This window comes from Centrocercus urophasianus, unplaced genomic scaffold (genome assembly GCF_019232065.1).
Source record: "Centrocercus urophasianus isolate 14NV4802_14NV808 unplaced genomic scaffold, USGS_Curo_1.0 seq_15, whole genome shotgun sequence".
Classification (NCBI taxonomy): domain Eukaryota; kingdom Metazoa; phylum Chordata; class Aves; order Galliformes; family Phasianidae; genus Centrocercus; species Centrocercus urophasianus.
The window spans coordinates 14,156,753-14,172,535 of record NW_024884697.1 but is presented as its reverse complement, the minus strand read 5'-3'; the positions used below and the strand labels follow the sequence as shown (position 1 = coordinate 14,172,535).

The window sequence follows — 15,783 nt, the reverse complement described above, 5'->3', positions numbered from 1 at the left end:
TGTATGTTACTTATGTATGTGACATCAAAGTCACTTAAGGACGTTACTGTTCTGTAGGCAGAAGCTCATTCTGCGTCTCTTTAAGGGAGTACAGGGTAGTTTTACTTAAATGATGGAAAATCTGGAAAGGGCAGAGAGAAGCATGCGATCTCGTGTGCCTGAAGTGCATTGCAGCTGCTGTGGAAGATGGGCTGCACAAATCCCCAAATGAATCACAGAGTGGCTCACAGCAACAAGGATGCTTTGGAGAACCGTGGCTGTGTTAGGTGCTTAGTCCTCCAGCTCCCAGTAAGGAGATATTCAGGACAAACGTCATGCTTCTTCCACAGCTGGACCTGTTTGACAACAGGTAGTAGTAAGGTGCTTTTTTTCACTCCTTCCTTGCATTCCCTGAAGCTGCTGAAGAGATACATGATTGCTGCTTCAGAAGCCTGGCTGCCTGGGGAACAGCACCCATCACAGGGACCGGCTTTTTTCCTCCCCACGATGGGGTTAGCTGGCCTGCAACTGAGGCAAGCTGAAACTTGAGTCTTGCCAGCAAGATTGGGCTCTGAGCTCACTTGAGGGCTAGAATTTGCCCATGCCTTTTCTTCCAGAAGAGCTTGTGCCCATCCCTTTGAATGGTGGTTCTTCACTGTTGCCAAAATCCCCTCGCTTCTGTGCCAAGACGCACGCTGTAATTGATTTTCTGCACCTCGGGTACATTTTGCAGCTCTCCCCTTGTGCATGCTTGGCCTTTATGGCTGATCCTAAATGGTTATTAAACTATGCCTGTGTAGCTGTTGTACAGCATCAGCAGAATGAGTAATTTTAGGTCTACATCCAACATCACATTTTGTGGATGAACAGCAGCAGTGCTGGTAGTGGTCTACCTCTGGGTGGAGGAACTGAACAGAATCTGTACTTTCTTAGGGTTCAGGAGATGAAATGATTGAAGGAAAGGGACAAGAAAAAAAAAAAAAAGAAAAAAAAAAACAAAAGAAAAGGACATCTGCAAGCCACTCCGGGGCAGTGCTTGGGAAAGGCTCCATTACCACTCACCTCCAACATCATGGGTTGGTCCATTTGTCGTTACCGATTCCCCTTACACTGCTTTTCCTTGCTGAAATCCTGCCCTGCTCCGCACTCTCATCTTCTCCTGCATACACCATGTGGGGAAACCACAGCCCCTTCCAGCTCCCATTCTTCCTCAGACTGCTCCCCACCATGTCTGCCAGCCATGGCCATCAACACTGCTTCCATCAGCCTCAGCTTCCTTGTGTCCCCACATGGGTTTCAAAATGGGCTCCAAATGGACTGAAGGAGTCAAGACATTTAGTGGAGGTTCGTTTGCAAAGTACATTGTCACCAAAGAGATTCGCAGGCAGTTGGGACCTGATGGCTCTACTGGGTACCAGCAGCTTTGGTTGTATACAAAGCAGCCTGCTTTCCCTGCCATTGCCTTTAGCGTGTCCCTAGTTAAGGAAGAGGTCCTGAGATCCATAGATAATGATACAAGAAATCTGGTCTAAAGTCTGGAGGTACATCTTGAGGTACTGCATCCTTTTCACCAGTAGCTTCTTTACTTTTGTGGGTATTTTACTTGGGTGTTGCAGTTTCAACATGTTCCTCATCAGCACAGTTTCATGATGATCTTTATGTTTTTTTCTGACAGCCCAAGCTTGTTTCTCTACTTGCTAGAATTAGCCATACCCCAGCATTTAGTTTTATGCATTGTAATCAAAAGATATTAAGAGGCATAAATTAAGAGTTCACTTATTGATAGTATTGTTCAATTCTCTTGCAGTGAAAATCAAATGTAAAGCATATATAGGTCTGATCCAAAATACTCACCTTCACTCCACGCACACTCTCCATCTCCATGTACAATATTCATTGTATCTAAGTAATAAATACAAAGGATTTTACAAAAGGTTGGTGTTTAGCAGGTTCAAGGTAAAGCTTTCCCGTAATGGACAGGGAGCAAAGACCTTGAGATAGTAATGACAACATTTACACAGTCATCTTGGAGAGACAAAGTCAAGCCAGAATGGCTTTTCTACACAGGCACCTTCCAGACACCCAGCCCAGTGGCACCTTCTGGCTGAACGAAAGGAAGAGGCTGGGTAAGCACACGCTGGAACATGCCTTTTTAGTGCAGTACCTACTGACCGTGTTGCAACTGCGAGCTCTTCCCTGATTCTGTCTTGTACAACTCCTGCATTTTCTCATTCTGTTGCATGTTATGCCTGCAACTCATTAACAGAATAATCTTTAGGATTTTCATTATCTTTATAGCAAACCTGTAACAGTCATCACTGCCTTTATTTTAGCAGAGCCTCTGTTTTGGCTCTTGAGAGCCAGTGTCGAGGGACTGGGAGCACTTCCAAAGGACTTCAGCAGACACAGGCAAAAGTTCCCTTTTAAAAATTAAGTTCCACCTCTGTGCTCGCACATAACCATTGTGTTAATCTGCATTAGGGAGATGGATGTAGCACTTTATTTTGAGTAGGGTGGGATGAAATGCAGCAACCTGGACAGTCAGCCTTGCTCTGTGTGGCCCTATGCCAGGTGCCTTTGGGGCCTGCAGGCACAGGTCTCTCATCTTCTGAAAGCACGCTGTTCTCTGGTGACAACAAATTCACCTCTTGTGGAAACAGAATTATTCTTTATTTGGGACCAGTAATTCCTGTGAGAAGTGCTGGGTCTGTCCCAAGGCTAACAGGTGAACCAGAGCACAGAACAGGAGCTCAGCACAGACCTCTCCATGCCCTGCCATTGCCTGTCTCTATCCCTGTCTCTGTCTGGAATGAAGGCAATGTTTGCCCAGCCTCGACTTGCCCTCTGATGAGGCTGCCAGCTGCCCCAGTGATTGATGAGGTAAGCAAATGCTGCTGAACAGAGATTGCCAGCTCCCTGGACAAAAACCACCTTGCTGCCACCAGTCATTGGACCAAGGTTGGAAGATTTTGCCCTTATGGTGTCCAGGATGCCATCCACTATTGTTTATCTTGGAACGGTTAGAAAATTTGGCTGACGATGAAAACCTTGGATAGGCATTGGATGTTACAGCTTGTGCTGAGAGCACCTCCCACAATGGGGAGAGGCTTCCTTTCCCTTCCCTTTCATTTTTTTGGAGCTCTTATTGAAAAGACAGATCCAACACAAGTCAAATTGCTGGAAATGTAATTTGCAATAAAGATTAGATACGGCTTATGTAAATGGCTGTCACTCCTGACATCTGAGCAGACATAATTGTAATCTGAGGGAGAATTTCTGAAGTTAATCCTCCTGGTGGCTTCCAGACTTAATTTGTTAAAGGATTGAGGGAGATTTTGTAAGTAAACAAAGCAGTTGTTGAAGGTTATGATATTGCCACTGTTGATCAGGTGTGGGCCCTCCAGAGTTGAATTCTGTCTTAGAGAAACTTGCTTTGTCCACAGTGCCTGTGATTAGCTCAGTCCTGGTCCAGCAGTTCTTGGCATCTCCTGCTGGTGAAAAATGCAAGGCATTAATTGCAGTGTTAAGCAAATATTTTTTTGGAGGGGGAAGGAGGGCGTTGTAAATACTGAAAACGTTGTGAGTTTTCATGATAGCTTAAGCATGGGAAAGCAGGACACCAAAAACATAGGGGACAGAGCAGCAGTCCAGTCTTCTTTACCTGTAGTAAAGATTTGTCAGTGGCTACCTTTTTAAGTACAGCGCCTAATTTCACAAGGAGGGGTTTCTTTAGTTATACAAGGAAGATAAGCTATTCCATTGAAAAACTCACTTGCTTTGCCATTCAGGGCCGGAGAGGCATGTGTGTTTAATTTACTTTCCAACTAAAGAGGCCATGGAATTTTTACAGAGTTGCCAGTATAAGTCAAATGCTATCATGGTACTTTTCTGACAACTTTCTTAAAAGAACAGAAATTCCTGAATGAGTAGATTTTTGTGCTTTTGGTGGGTGGATTTGTATGCTCTTAAAGCATGGTGGTAGCTACTGCTGGAGGCACCACTGAATATGGGTATGACCTTTGAATTAGAGGAATTTATTTCTGTGCACTTGCATTATGTATCTGTACAGTGGGTTTTGGTGCTAGCAGGCATAGCCATTTAAAAAAGAAAAAAAAAAAGAAAAAATCCTTAGCAATTAAAATTATAAGCATCCAAAGGAAGGGAAAGAAATCAGATTTTCCATTGCTGAATGCAGGCCAGGATTTTACAAAGACCAAAATGTTGTTCTAGTCAAGCACATAAAATGTACCTCATGTCTGAATGTAAAACATGTCATTTCCTACATGCTCACAGCTCAATTTTGAAATTGTCACGAGTAAAGGTAACCTCTGCAGAAATAGCTCAGTGTATGAGTCACTTCCTCATGATTCAGACTCCCATCCTTGCTGAGCCTCATCTCAACAGCTTCCACAGAAGTCCTGAGGATTGTCAATGGAAGTCCTAGATAAGATCATTGGTTTGGTATACAGAAACTAAAGCTTGACAAATTCTAGGAATAACACACATCATTAACAGGTAAGGTAGATAATCTGCAGTTACCTATCCAAAGTTCTGGTGGTTTTACCATCCTTTGAAATCTTTAAGTCATGTCAGCTTTTCCATTTCCAAGGGAAAATTTTAGCTCAAGTGAACAATGTTGTTGGGGCAGGACTGAATGGTTCTGTGGTGAGTTCTGTTTTATTAGGCAAAAACATCAGTAGATAATAGCATCAGTTCCTTTCACTCATAAAATGGGGCAGGGTCTTGTGAAAACTCATCCAGAGCCCCATCTTCTGTGTTGCAGGTGAGAAGGGTGAGAGTTGGGAAGGCAGGACAAGTGTTGCTGTGGGGTGGTCCCATTCTTACACTCCTCCACATCCATCTAACGCTCACTTAGCACGACTTGCACTGGCCTGTGACAACCATTCCTTCTTTCCTAACCCTCCTGGAAATCACTACAGGGTTGTCTGGCTCGTGTGTACTTTTTTTTAGTCCTGCTCTGACATGGTTGCATGGTTGCAGGTTTTAGTGGGCATAATGGGGCCAGCCAACCTGCTCTTGCAGAATGTGATTATTTATTCTTGCAGATTTCAATTAGTAGTAATTGTTTTTGTTGATACATATATATTTTTTTCTGGTAAAGGATAAGTGAAAAGTGATTAATACCTGAGAAAGGAAATCAGGGCTTGGCTGTAGAGCGACATTCCATTGCCTTGACACAAAATAACAAATAACTGGCCTCTAGATCGTGTCTCAGGAAATGAAAGTGTAAAGCAGTGAAAGTCATCTGAGGGTCATTGAAATGCAAAGTGTGTCCTGCTCCCCAGCCCTGAATTGCTCAGCTATCTGTAACAGCTTGGAGAAATGTTAGGGAGGAAGTGGGCCAGGCCAGTACAGAATGCTTTGCTATCTTTCTCTCCCCGGTGCTTCTGAAACATTATTCTGGCAGAATTTGCAAGCAACACCTGACATACTTGTTGTGATAGTGATTTTATATTTGCATGCAAAAGGGACGTTTCCAAAGCACTACCCAGGATTTTTGCACTGAGAGTCTTGAAGTCAAAACTAAACAGAGCTTAAAGCCTGCATCCACCCCTCCCCTTGGCTGGGCTTCAGCTGTGTGGTCCCCATGGCTTTGGGCTTTCTGCCCTGCAGACAGCCCTGGACAAGCTGGCACCAGGCAGCCTGGGTTGGCTCGGGCTGTCTAGCACCTTCACATCACAATTCTCCTTGAAGATTTAATAGCATCTCCCCAAAAGGTGATTTTCAGATCCTCCAAAAGCTGAAGTGGCAGGAAGGTGGCAGGCTGGAGGGTCTTCAGCTCATCATCAAGCCTCAGCTTTGGTACTGTGCTGAAGGCTGGGCCCTGCAGAACCAACTGCTGTTCAGAAATGGGGAACAAGCAGTGGGGTTACCAAGTGACATTTAGCACTGTGACATGCTCAGTTCTGGTTTCAGTGACGCTGTAACATCACATAGTTTTCTTCAGGTTTGGCAGGTTTGGGTCCCAGTCATTAGGGTCGCACCTGTGGTGACAACCATTTATTTCCCTTCATCAAGTGCCACTATTTTTTGTGCGTTTCTGTTTCTGACAAAGTACGTTGTTCTTCAAAAAAATGCCTCTGTCCTTTTTGTTGTTGCAAAGGAACATTTTCACCCTCTATTCTATTTTGGAGGGGGTGAAACACCGATTTAGCACGGCATGCTGTTTTCAGCAAAGTCATTGAAATGGCACCTCAGGAATTCAGTGCCAGGACTTTGAAGTGCACTGCTATCTCCCTTTAATCACACACTAAATCTATAGTAACTCACTAATTCCTGGTGAACTTTTCAGGCATTTTGCATGTCTGTGGAGTGAGGGAAAGCAGGGCTTTGCAATTACCTGGGGACTAGAGGGCCCGGGGGACTCTCACATGGTCCATATGGCAGTGTGGGACTCCTGGGTTTGATAGACCCAGTTGTGTCCCCGACACCTGCACTAAGCCACAGCACAGTCAGAATCATAGAATTATTAAGGTTGGAAAGATCACTAAGATCATATAGTCCAACCATAACCAATCCCCACCATGTCCACTGACCATGTCCCTCAGTGCCACATCCACATGGTTGTTAACACCTCCAGGGGCAGTGACTCTACCAGCTCCTTGGGCAGCCTGAGCCAGTGCATCACTACTCTTTCTGAGAAGAAATTGTTGCTAGTATCCAACCTGAACTTTTTCCTAATATCCAGCAAGATGTCACCTGGGACAAGGATAAGGGAGAGAGTTGGCTGTGTTGTACTATTTCTAGGTGTTACCTGCAACCTGACAGCAATTATGTTTTTGTTCTGGATGCATGAGTAGGATGTAATAAATACTGTATTTATAGACAGCAAAATATGTTTGGGAGTTGTACTGTGATGTAGGGACAAATAGTGAAGGGAGATATGCTGAAGTGGGAGAGGAGAGCACCTGAAGGAGAACAATGCTGTGAAGGGAGCAGGTGGAAGGGAGGGAGGCAGAAAAAAGGCAAAAAAAAATTTTCAGAGAAAGAGAGGATAGGGAGAAGGGGCACAGCCATAGGGGCACAACAGAGAAGAGGAGAGGGCTGCAGGGGGCCAGAATTAGTCAAATCCAAGAGCATGCCTTGGCAGGAGTTGTATGGGACTTGTGAAGATGCTGTTCAGTCTCTGTGATACAAGGAGTACTTCTGGATGCCAGCTGTGCACGCGCATTGCTCCTGACAGCTCTGCGGCGAGGCCCCATGCCGTTGCTACATGGTGGGACATGAGGTGGGACATGAGGCCGCTCCATCTCTACAGCTCTGAGAGCAGTGCTGCTCACATGTGCCACGTCCCCTGACTGTGTGAGAAGCCTGCCTGCTGGATGCAGCCAAAAAGGAGATAACAAACCAGGCCAGTAAAACCCGCTCAGCCCCACAGCCCAGCCTGAATGCGGACTACTGATGCTGCAGGGAGTTTGCCTAGGAAAAGAACTGGTCTGGTGGCTTTTCAGCATTTGCATTTTTGATTCGCTGATGGGAAGCTTTGGGGTTTTCCTTTTCACTGTCACAGGCTCTCATGTTTCTCTATAGACTTGAGCCAAGTTTGTATAAAGAAATGCCATTAAAATATTCAGAGAGTAAAGGGGATGCATACATCAAAGGAGCGAGGGTTTGATGTGAAATGATGCGGCCTGCTTTTCCCTGGTGACTCATCAGGAGGGATCCAGTGGATGTTTGTAAGAGATTTTCTGTTCTTCATGTCACTAATTTAAAAGGTGCTTTGGAAATCTCTAGAGGGAAACTGGAAAAAAGCAGAGATCAACATTAATGGTTTCTCTTAATCTAACCTAATGTAGAATTTCCCAGCTGATGAGAAGAATTCACAGCACAGCACTAAGTTTCACTGGCATTTCTCTCCTTCCTGTTGGCCAATGCGTTTGTTTTTTCCTGCTTATTTATTTATCCTCCTCGTGGGGCCGGCCGGGGGCTGCTGGCCGAGGCAGAGCGTGGCGGCAGGCGGTTAATGAGCTTTTTGACCAGTGAAGCAGCACAGCATCGCCTGGGAATCGGAGGGGCTCGCTGCCTTCTAGGCGTTGGATGGCAGCACAGGGGCCGGGGGTTAACGAAGGGGCCGGCGGGCTGGCGGGCAGCCTAATGAGCACCAGGGAGCCAGGAGGGGGACAGTCCAGCAGCAGCATCCCACGGGACCCACTGCTGGTGGCTCCATTTACCCCCATTATCACTGTAGCTGGAAAGGCTGGGAAGAAAAGAACCCCAAAGGGAGTGGTGTGAGGCACTGAGCAACTCGGGGTTTGAACCAGCACGTTAACAATGCAGAGGAGTGTTGTTTTGTATTAAAAATAGCTAGGAAACAGATTCTTTTTAACCTTTAACCATTCATAACAGTCAATAAATCATTAGCTACTGATTAACAAAAACAGAAGAGTAACTTATTGTCCAGTAAGCAGACTCTTGGAAACCCTGAAAGGCTGGCACTGACTTCAGGATGGCTTTTCTTTTTACGGATTCGCACTTATTTAAAGACAAACAAGCCAAGCTCTGCATATTAAAACATGCCACACAAAGCATATGGATAAAAAGCCAACTTTCTAAAACAGATTTTTGATGAGTACAATGAGCCAAGGAAAGGCATTTACAGCATGTGGCATTATACATATCCTCCAAGAAAAACAGCTCTCCTGACACCAAGCATGACTAGATCAGTTTGGTCTCATTCTCAGGAGTTTCCATCTCAAAGTCTTGGCCATGTTTGCGGTCTGCTGCCAAGTCTTCTCCTCCACTGTCAGCCCCTTCACTGGGCTCAATGGGGCGGCTGGACACGTGGAAGGAGCTGTGGCCAAGGCTGGGACTGCAGAGCACAGCTTTGAGCGTGAGGTCAGGAAATACCCGCGAGGAAGGAACACTGTTCTGTGGCTGACCAAAAATGCTCTACTAGCACTCTTTCCATCTTTTCAAGAAGTCAAATGGCATGTTTTTCAATGAGAATAGAATTTGATGGAGATTGTTCCAGGTGGAGGAGACGTTTGTAAGACGTTTGGGAAAGCTCGTTCGCTGAGACGGTAGTGAGGTGCTGGAACAGGCAGCCCAGAAAAGCTGTGGATGTCCCACACTTGGAGGTTCAAGAGCAGGTTGGATGGGATCCTGGGCAGCCTGATCTGGTGCCTGAATTAGCAGGTGGCAGGGTGGTACAAGGTAATCTTTGTGGTCCCTTCCAACTCAAGGTATTCAAAGATTTTGTGATCTTATGGATTAACTAAGACAGGGTAAGATCCAGAGAACTAATCCTCATAGCTGCTATTGATTGTCTAAATAAACTTTGGTATTCAGTCTGGTTTAATTCAAGATAAATCTACCAAAGATGGACTATTTGCTTAAATTTCTGCAGTGATTTTGCGTTGTGACTTTTGCAAACAATATTATTTATAATGTAAAAATGTAACATAAATGTTTTAAGAATACAGAACAAGGCTTCCATTATCCATCAATCTGTATGTCTTTTCCATTCACTATGCATTATTAGAACATCTGTATCTTTAATAAGTAACTATGTGAGTTCCAGCAGTTAAATATTTACTTTAAAATAAGAAAGGATCCAAATGAAACTGAGATATATCAGAATCTCTCTCTGATGTTTTAAGTGGAATGGGAGTAGATTTGTGCAGTAGATATGCAAACTATAAACATATGTGTTTTGATGACCTTCTCTCCTCTATCCGGCTCCATTTATACAACACAAGTTCACAGATTAAGCTTCTCAGCTTTTTTCAGGCACCTTTGAGGATCTACATATGTTTCTTTCTGTTGAGGTTGTGGGATGGTGTCAAAACAGTTCATTGCTCCACACTTGGGTTTCACTACAATCAGATCTGGCATCTCCAGTAAAGTACTTTTTCAGTGGCATTTTCTTTCTGTCATCAACTGCGACTGGAGGAAATGCCTGCAGGTGGCAGAGCAGAAGCAGCACCTCTACAGCCCGACAGTGGCCATTGTTTACTGTTTTTTGTGCTTACTGCCATGGTTTGAGGAGCATGAGTATGATTTGTCTTGTTTTATAGATAAAGAAAAATGAAGGGAGCTCTTTAATGTGTCAGGGCCCTGCTTCCTTCTCATTACTCTGTGTGCAGTTATGACAGACAAGCACAGATACGAATGCAGCAGTCTTTAATATGGGGTACACCAAATATTTGAAGAATCATTACGTGATGATAATGGTAATGCTCTGCAACATTTAAAAAAAATTTCTTATTTTATTTTTTTCTGTTTTCAGCCCAGGACATACACATTCTTTTGTGCTTTGTTGAAGGGTGACCAGGTTCTCTCTGGCGCTGCTTGGTTCCTCTCCTTGCTACTCGCTTTTTCAGCATGTGGTCTTTGAAGTTTGAATCCCAGCTTCTTTCTGGGCAAGCAATAAGTTAAAAGGCAGTCTTTAGGGCAGTGCAAGCTAAATTTTCAGTTCCGTGAGCAGGAACTCAGCTACGTGACTTGCATGGCCTTTAATGGGGGTCATGCTGGTACATTCCTGTACACCACACTGAACATTTACTCATGAGTGCAGAATTGGCACACTAGTGAAACGTGCCTTTTGAGGGTAGCGTGGTGTTTCAGGAGATGAGGCTGACAGGCAGAAAGGACTGCTAAGGGCCCAGATGAAAGTCTGGCTTTTAACTCCCTGAACACATTTCCAGAAAATAATAGTGTGAATTGATGCTGTTTTCTGTTAGATGTTCCTCCTGTTAGGGATCAGTCTTGCTCCAGTAATATTCCACAGAAGTGGAGATCATGCTTGAAATGTAGATGTTTGTGCTGTCATTTAGTGTTCGGTATTGCCTTTATTGAACATTTTGTAAGCATTAATTGCTATGATCAATTTTCTTAGGAACACAGGTCAGCTCACTGCTCACATGAGCTGCTCTAATTCCAAACAAATTAAGTTCTTCTTTATAATTTTTGCCCCTGCCACTCTCCCAAAGATCACCCCTCCTAAGGCAGGGTATCATCTGGTGATTTCTGGCCTAACATTACTCATGGGCATCGTTTACCCATTTGTTCTTGTACTGCATCCATTGCAGAGATTGCATCTTCTCAGTTCCAAAACTCTTCCCAGCTTTCCTTTGCTAGCCTTCATGAGCCCTTTTGGTCTGTTAAGTTTTCCATTGCCCTGACCACACTAATGTGCATCAGCTCTAGTTTGAAGTTACTTTTAATAAATGAAATCAAAATTATCCACAATATTCTATACTGTTCATTGTGATTGTTTTGTGTTTTTAACCATGCCATGGTTCTTAATAGTTTTATAGTTGATTAATGCAATTAATTCTTCCATACTTTTCCATCATCAATAAGCCAGTAGTAGAAGTTTTTGGCATTAGATACCGAGTTCTCTGTTGTGTGATTAATTCTGTAAGTCTCATATTCAAAGTGATTATTTTCTCATAGTACTCTAGGTATCCTTAAAATCACCAGAAAACTGTATATAATACTAATCAAAATATTAAATGAATAAAATCATTTTCATGATTAAATTCTGCAAGAGCTCCTAACTTAGGATCCCTCAGTTCCAGTCTTTCGTTTTTATTTACAACATTTCAGATATAAGACATTCCCTAAGCTGCTTCCTGAGGAGTAGTGTATTACATGACACGTGTAAAACAAAGAAGCCCAGATCACATTAAATCACTCATAGAATTTATTTTCTTTGTCAGCAACGTGTTCTACCATTTTTGGCCAGTTCTATCAAATGGGACTTCCAGCATGTTCAGAAAATCGTGACATGTTTGAGCTAAGGATGGTTTGTACTGCGTGCAGGTTTTTTTTTTCATTCACTTGAGTAATTCATTTATTTTTCTTCAGCTCGTGGTTCTGTGTGGTCATCAGAGCTGAAGAGATGCCAGAGGTCTGCACTGCAGTTACCAGTCAGCATCTAAAGAAAAACTTTGCAACTTCAATGTTAAATAAAAGAAGAAAAAAAAATCCATTTACCACTGTGGCTGCTTGACTGTGAAGGAGCAGCTGCAAACTGATGAATCTCATCAGGTTGCACTCTTGATTAACATTGGGCAGAGCCCTCCTGCTGAGAGTAAATACCCTTCCTTTGTCAAGGCTCCCATGTAAGAAACAATAGATTATTTCAGTGAAGCAAGAGAACATAAATGTTAATCAAATCATTCCTCTGAATGAATAGAAGTAGCACCCAGAACGTAAACATTTTAATTTTGGAAGGGAATGTCTGCCTGTGGGCTAGTTTGTTTTTTATGTGTTTTTTGCGTTTACTTTGAGAAGCTGCTCACTAATGTTTTCCCCGTAATATTTGCAGCACCACAACTGTATGTGCTTCCTGTCTGCCCAAGCTGGGCAGCACCAAAGCCTGGGGAGTATCAGAAAAATAAAACTGGCCTTCATGTGAGTTAGGAGAGGTCAAAACCTTATACTGTATAGCTGCCAAACGGTGTGATCACATTAGTTCACATTAAGTAGAGGAAATGGAAAATACTTTCCAACTGGAACTGACACCAGGAAACATCTTTTTAAAAAGTTTGTTATGTGTTAAGGTAATTACTCTTACAAATAAATCTCACTGTCTTTACTGATGATGGTATGATTTTAAGTATTTTAATGTATTTATGTGTGTGTACAGTTGTAGCAGAAAGAATTGGCTTTCATCTCCTTACTGCTTCCTTGCTTGATCTACAAAGAATGGATTTCAGCACACCATTTGAACCATGTGTGTTCTAAAGTGGATGTACAGCAAAGTACAGTGTAATGCCCGGCTAGCTTCCATGTCCCTATGATTACAAACCTTGTTGATCAACACATCTAAAAGTATACCTTGGCTTCCAGTGATGCTGCTTGTCTGGGTCAGATCCTGACTTGTTTACTCCTGTGAGGCGTCCCTCTGCTCACAGAGGAACGGCAGCAAAGCCAGCATGAAAATGAGTGTTCCTACACAATTTTTTTGCTCTTCACCAAGGCTATCATGCTGTTGTTTGTATCTGCTCACTTTTTTCACCATAATGACACACCCCTCCAGCAGAGGGATGTCTTCTGAGGCTGTTCAGTGTCTGTGCAGCAGATGTGGTCTCCTGTCAGTGATGTGGGGTAGATCTTGTGCCCCTGCAATGGGAAATTAGTGGATACATACCAGAGATGAAAGATGTGCCTGTGGTGGGGGTGATTGGGTGTGGATTCTCAGTGGTCCTGTCAGCTTTCCTGTCTGCTAAAATCATTGCATTTCCCCAGTTTTTGTAGTTGCTGAAGTGAGGGTGACAATTCCTGTGCACAGGGTTGCAGTGAGGTTATGAGGCTGAGCGTGATAGTTCTAGTTTTGGTGCCCACATTTGTTCATCAGAATACATTGCGGTTGGGCAGGCAGGAGTTTCCTGCTGTCTGGTGGAACCCAGAGATCAGGGCAAGCCCAAGCTTCTATTGCTTTTCTAAAATACGTGTTCTTCCTGTCCTTCACACCCCACCCATGATGTCAGTCGGAGTGCCTGCACCAAAGTGGCTGTGTGAGCAAGCTCAGATCCGTCTCTTGGCTTTGTTTGCCTATCTCTGTGGGTTGCTGATCTCTGTCCTGTGATGAGAACTGGGGACTTCTCAGCTGGCTCAACAGTGCTCTTAGGGTTTCCGTACCCATCCTGCAGAGGGAAGACACAAGCAACCTTCGTTTAAACTCTTTCCCAGTTATCAGAAAACTTTTCACTACAGCCTTTATTTTTGGAACCTGCACTCTGCTTCTGGTGTCTCTGACAGAGCTGCCCCTTCAGAGGGAACTTGCTCTAAGGGTTTAGCCTCATTGGTGATACTACGTCACTCAATGTTTTTTTCTGTCTTTGGGTAGAAACAATGTTAAAGTGCAAGTGATTTCATTCAGTTGAGGCGAGGAGCTGTAAAAAAAAGAGCAAAATATATTAAAATTTGTTATGTAGAAGTAAGAAAGTGCTTTTTTGGTTTGAGCCAAAATAGTTCAGCAGTGGAAAATACTGAGGTCACTTCTGACCATGCCATGTATCACACGGGGTGTGTATGAAACCCTCTAAAGTCATCCATTTTGTTTTTTTCTTGCCTGTGACTTGCCAGTCAACTTAACTTTTTCTATTTTATTTACACATCCTATTTTAGTCCCCCTTTGGGAGTAATAAGAAGTGTGCAATTAAGCTGTAGGAACCTGTATTTAAATCCTTGTATGTATATAGCATTGTATGATGTGCCATTTACTTCTTGAAGCCCAACATTGGGCGATTAGGAATTCCCCATGGGCCTTCGGGGGAGAAGGTGGCAGTGGTGACCGTGGATGACTGTGACACAGCAGTGGCCGTACGCTTCGGAAGCCTCATTGGAAACTACACCTGTGCTGCCCAGGGGACTCAGACTGGCTCAAAGAAGTAAGAATTTCCTCTATTTGTGTTTTCCATTCATTCTCTTCCTCCAGGGAAGGGCCAGCAATGTGAGGTTAACAATCAAACAGATAAAGTCAGAAAAACAGATGCAATTTAACAAGAAAAATTGACAAGTTTTAGTTTGGCAGATGAAATTTTGTGGAGGTTACCACACACCTGGTGCAATGCAGTTTCACATAGACAGACATGTGCCTAAATTGCCCCAGAATGAACCAGAAGTCAGCGTAGATGGCCCCAGAAAATAATCCACTCTTGAAAATATGGAGAGTGAGGCAAATACAATGTTAAACATTTTTAGGAAGGAGATAGCTGAAAAGCTTAATACTTCCATCACTTGAGTTAACAGTCCTGTTTTCAAAGGAGATGGAAATGAAGAAGGCACAGAAGAGCTCACAGAAACTCATCAGCTATGAGAAACAAACTTTTCTGTGAGGAAAGGCCAAAAAGATTATTCCTGTCGTTTAAAGAGGAAATGGATGAAAATAACAAATAGGGGTATAAAATAATGAGTGATGGCAAAAAAAACATTGATATGCATATGCTTTTCTTGAATCCCAAGGAAAGAGAGCATCATAAAAATTAGGAAATTCAAGACTTTTTGCAGTCTGGAATCAATCAGTGGAATCTATTTCCACCAATCAAATTTTCAGAAGTCTTAAAAAGAATTGGCAGTGTATGGTTATGAAGTCATTATACGAAAGTCTAACCTCCTCAGCCCTTTTGTTGCTGTGCCTAAGCCAGCCCCTGGCTTACTGGAGTCAGAAAGAAGTGACCCACAGCTGTAGGTTTTCCCATAATTTTCATTTTCTTCCTTGTGTTGGCCACTGTTAGAGACAGATCATTGGGTTCTGTGTGCATACAGCAACAGCTACTTGACAGATTATGGTGTTTCTGCATTGTCACCAAGAACAGCTGTTTCACCAAAGACTTGTTTCATTACAGGCTCTAAAAATGCTGCTGTAGCAGAGAGAGGTGAATGGCAACACAAGTAAACTCAACATCTCCTACGTGCTTATGGAAACAGTAAGATAAGAATCAAAACAGCACGCAGGAAACAGTGATCATTTCTTTGTTCTTTCAGATCGTTGGACCTGACTGGCCCTCTGCTGCTCGGCGGCGTCCCAAACTTGCCAGAAGATTTCCCAGTGCACAACAGGCAGTTTGTCGGCTGCATGAGGAACCTCTCCATTGACAGCAAGCCAATTGACATGGCTAGTTTCATTGCCAATAATGGCACGCTGCCAGGTAGGAAAGACCAAAGGCTCAGAAGTCAACAGGAGAAAGCTCTCTGCCCTAGCTGTATGTAAAACAGCACTTCAGAAGGGTGGGCACTGTGAGCAGCCCCATCCCTGGCACGACTGCAGCCAGGCCTGCTCAACACCTCGTCTGTTTGAGCAAGGTGTGCTCAGCACCTGTGCCAAGGATG

General features: G+C 43.6%; 1 protein-coding gene across 5 annotated transcripts in view; it reads left to right on the top strand.

Moving 5' to 3' along the window:
- CELSR1 (cadherin EGF LAG seven-pass G-type receptor 1) overlaps positions 1-15,783 on the top strand; it is a 157,452-nt gene that overhangs the window by 95,801 nt on the left and 45,868 nt on the right. For all 5 annotated transcript variants that reach the window (XM_042815550.1, XM_042815552.1, XM_042815553.1 and 2 more), the window contains exons 6-7: positions 14,185-14,342; positions 15,439-15,602. In XM_042815550.1, the coding sequence (XP_042671484.1) occupies positions 14,185-14,342; positions 15,439-15,602 (322 nt within the window). The remainder of the gene's footprint in view (positions 1-14,184; positions 14,343-15,438; positions 15,603-15,783) is intronic.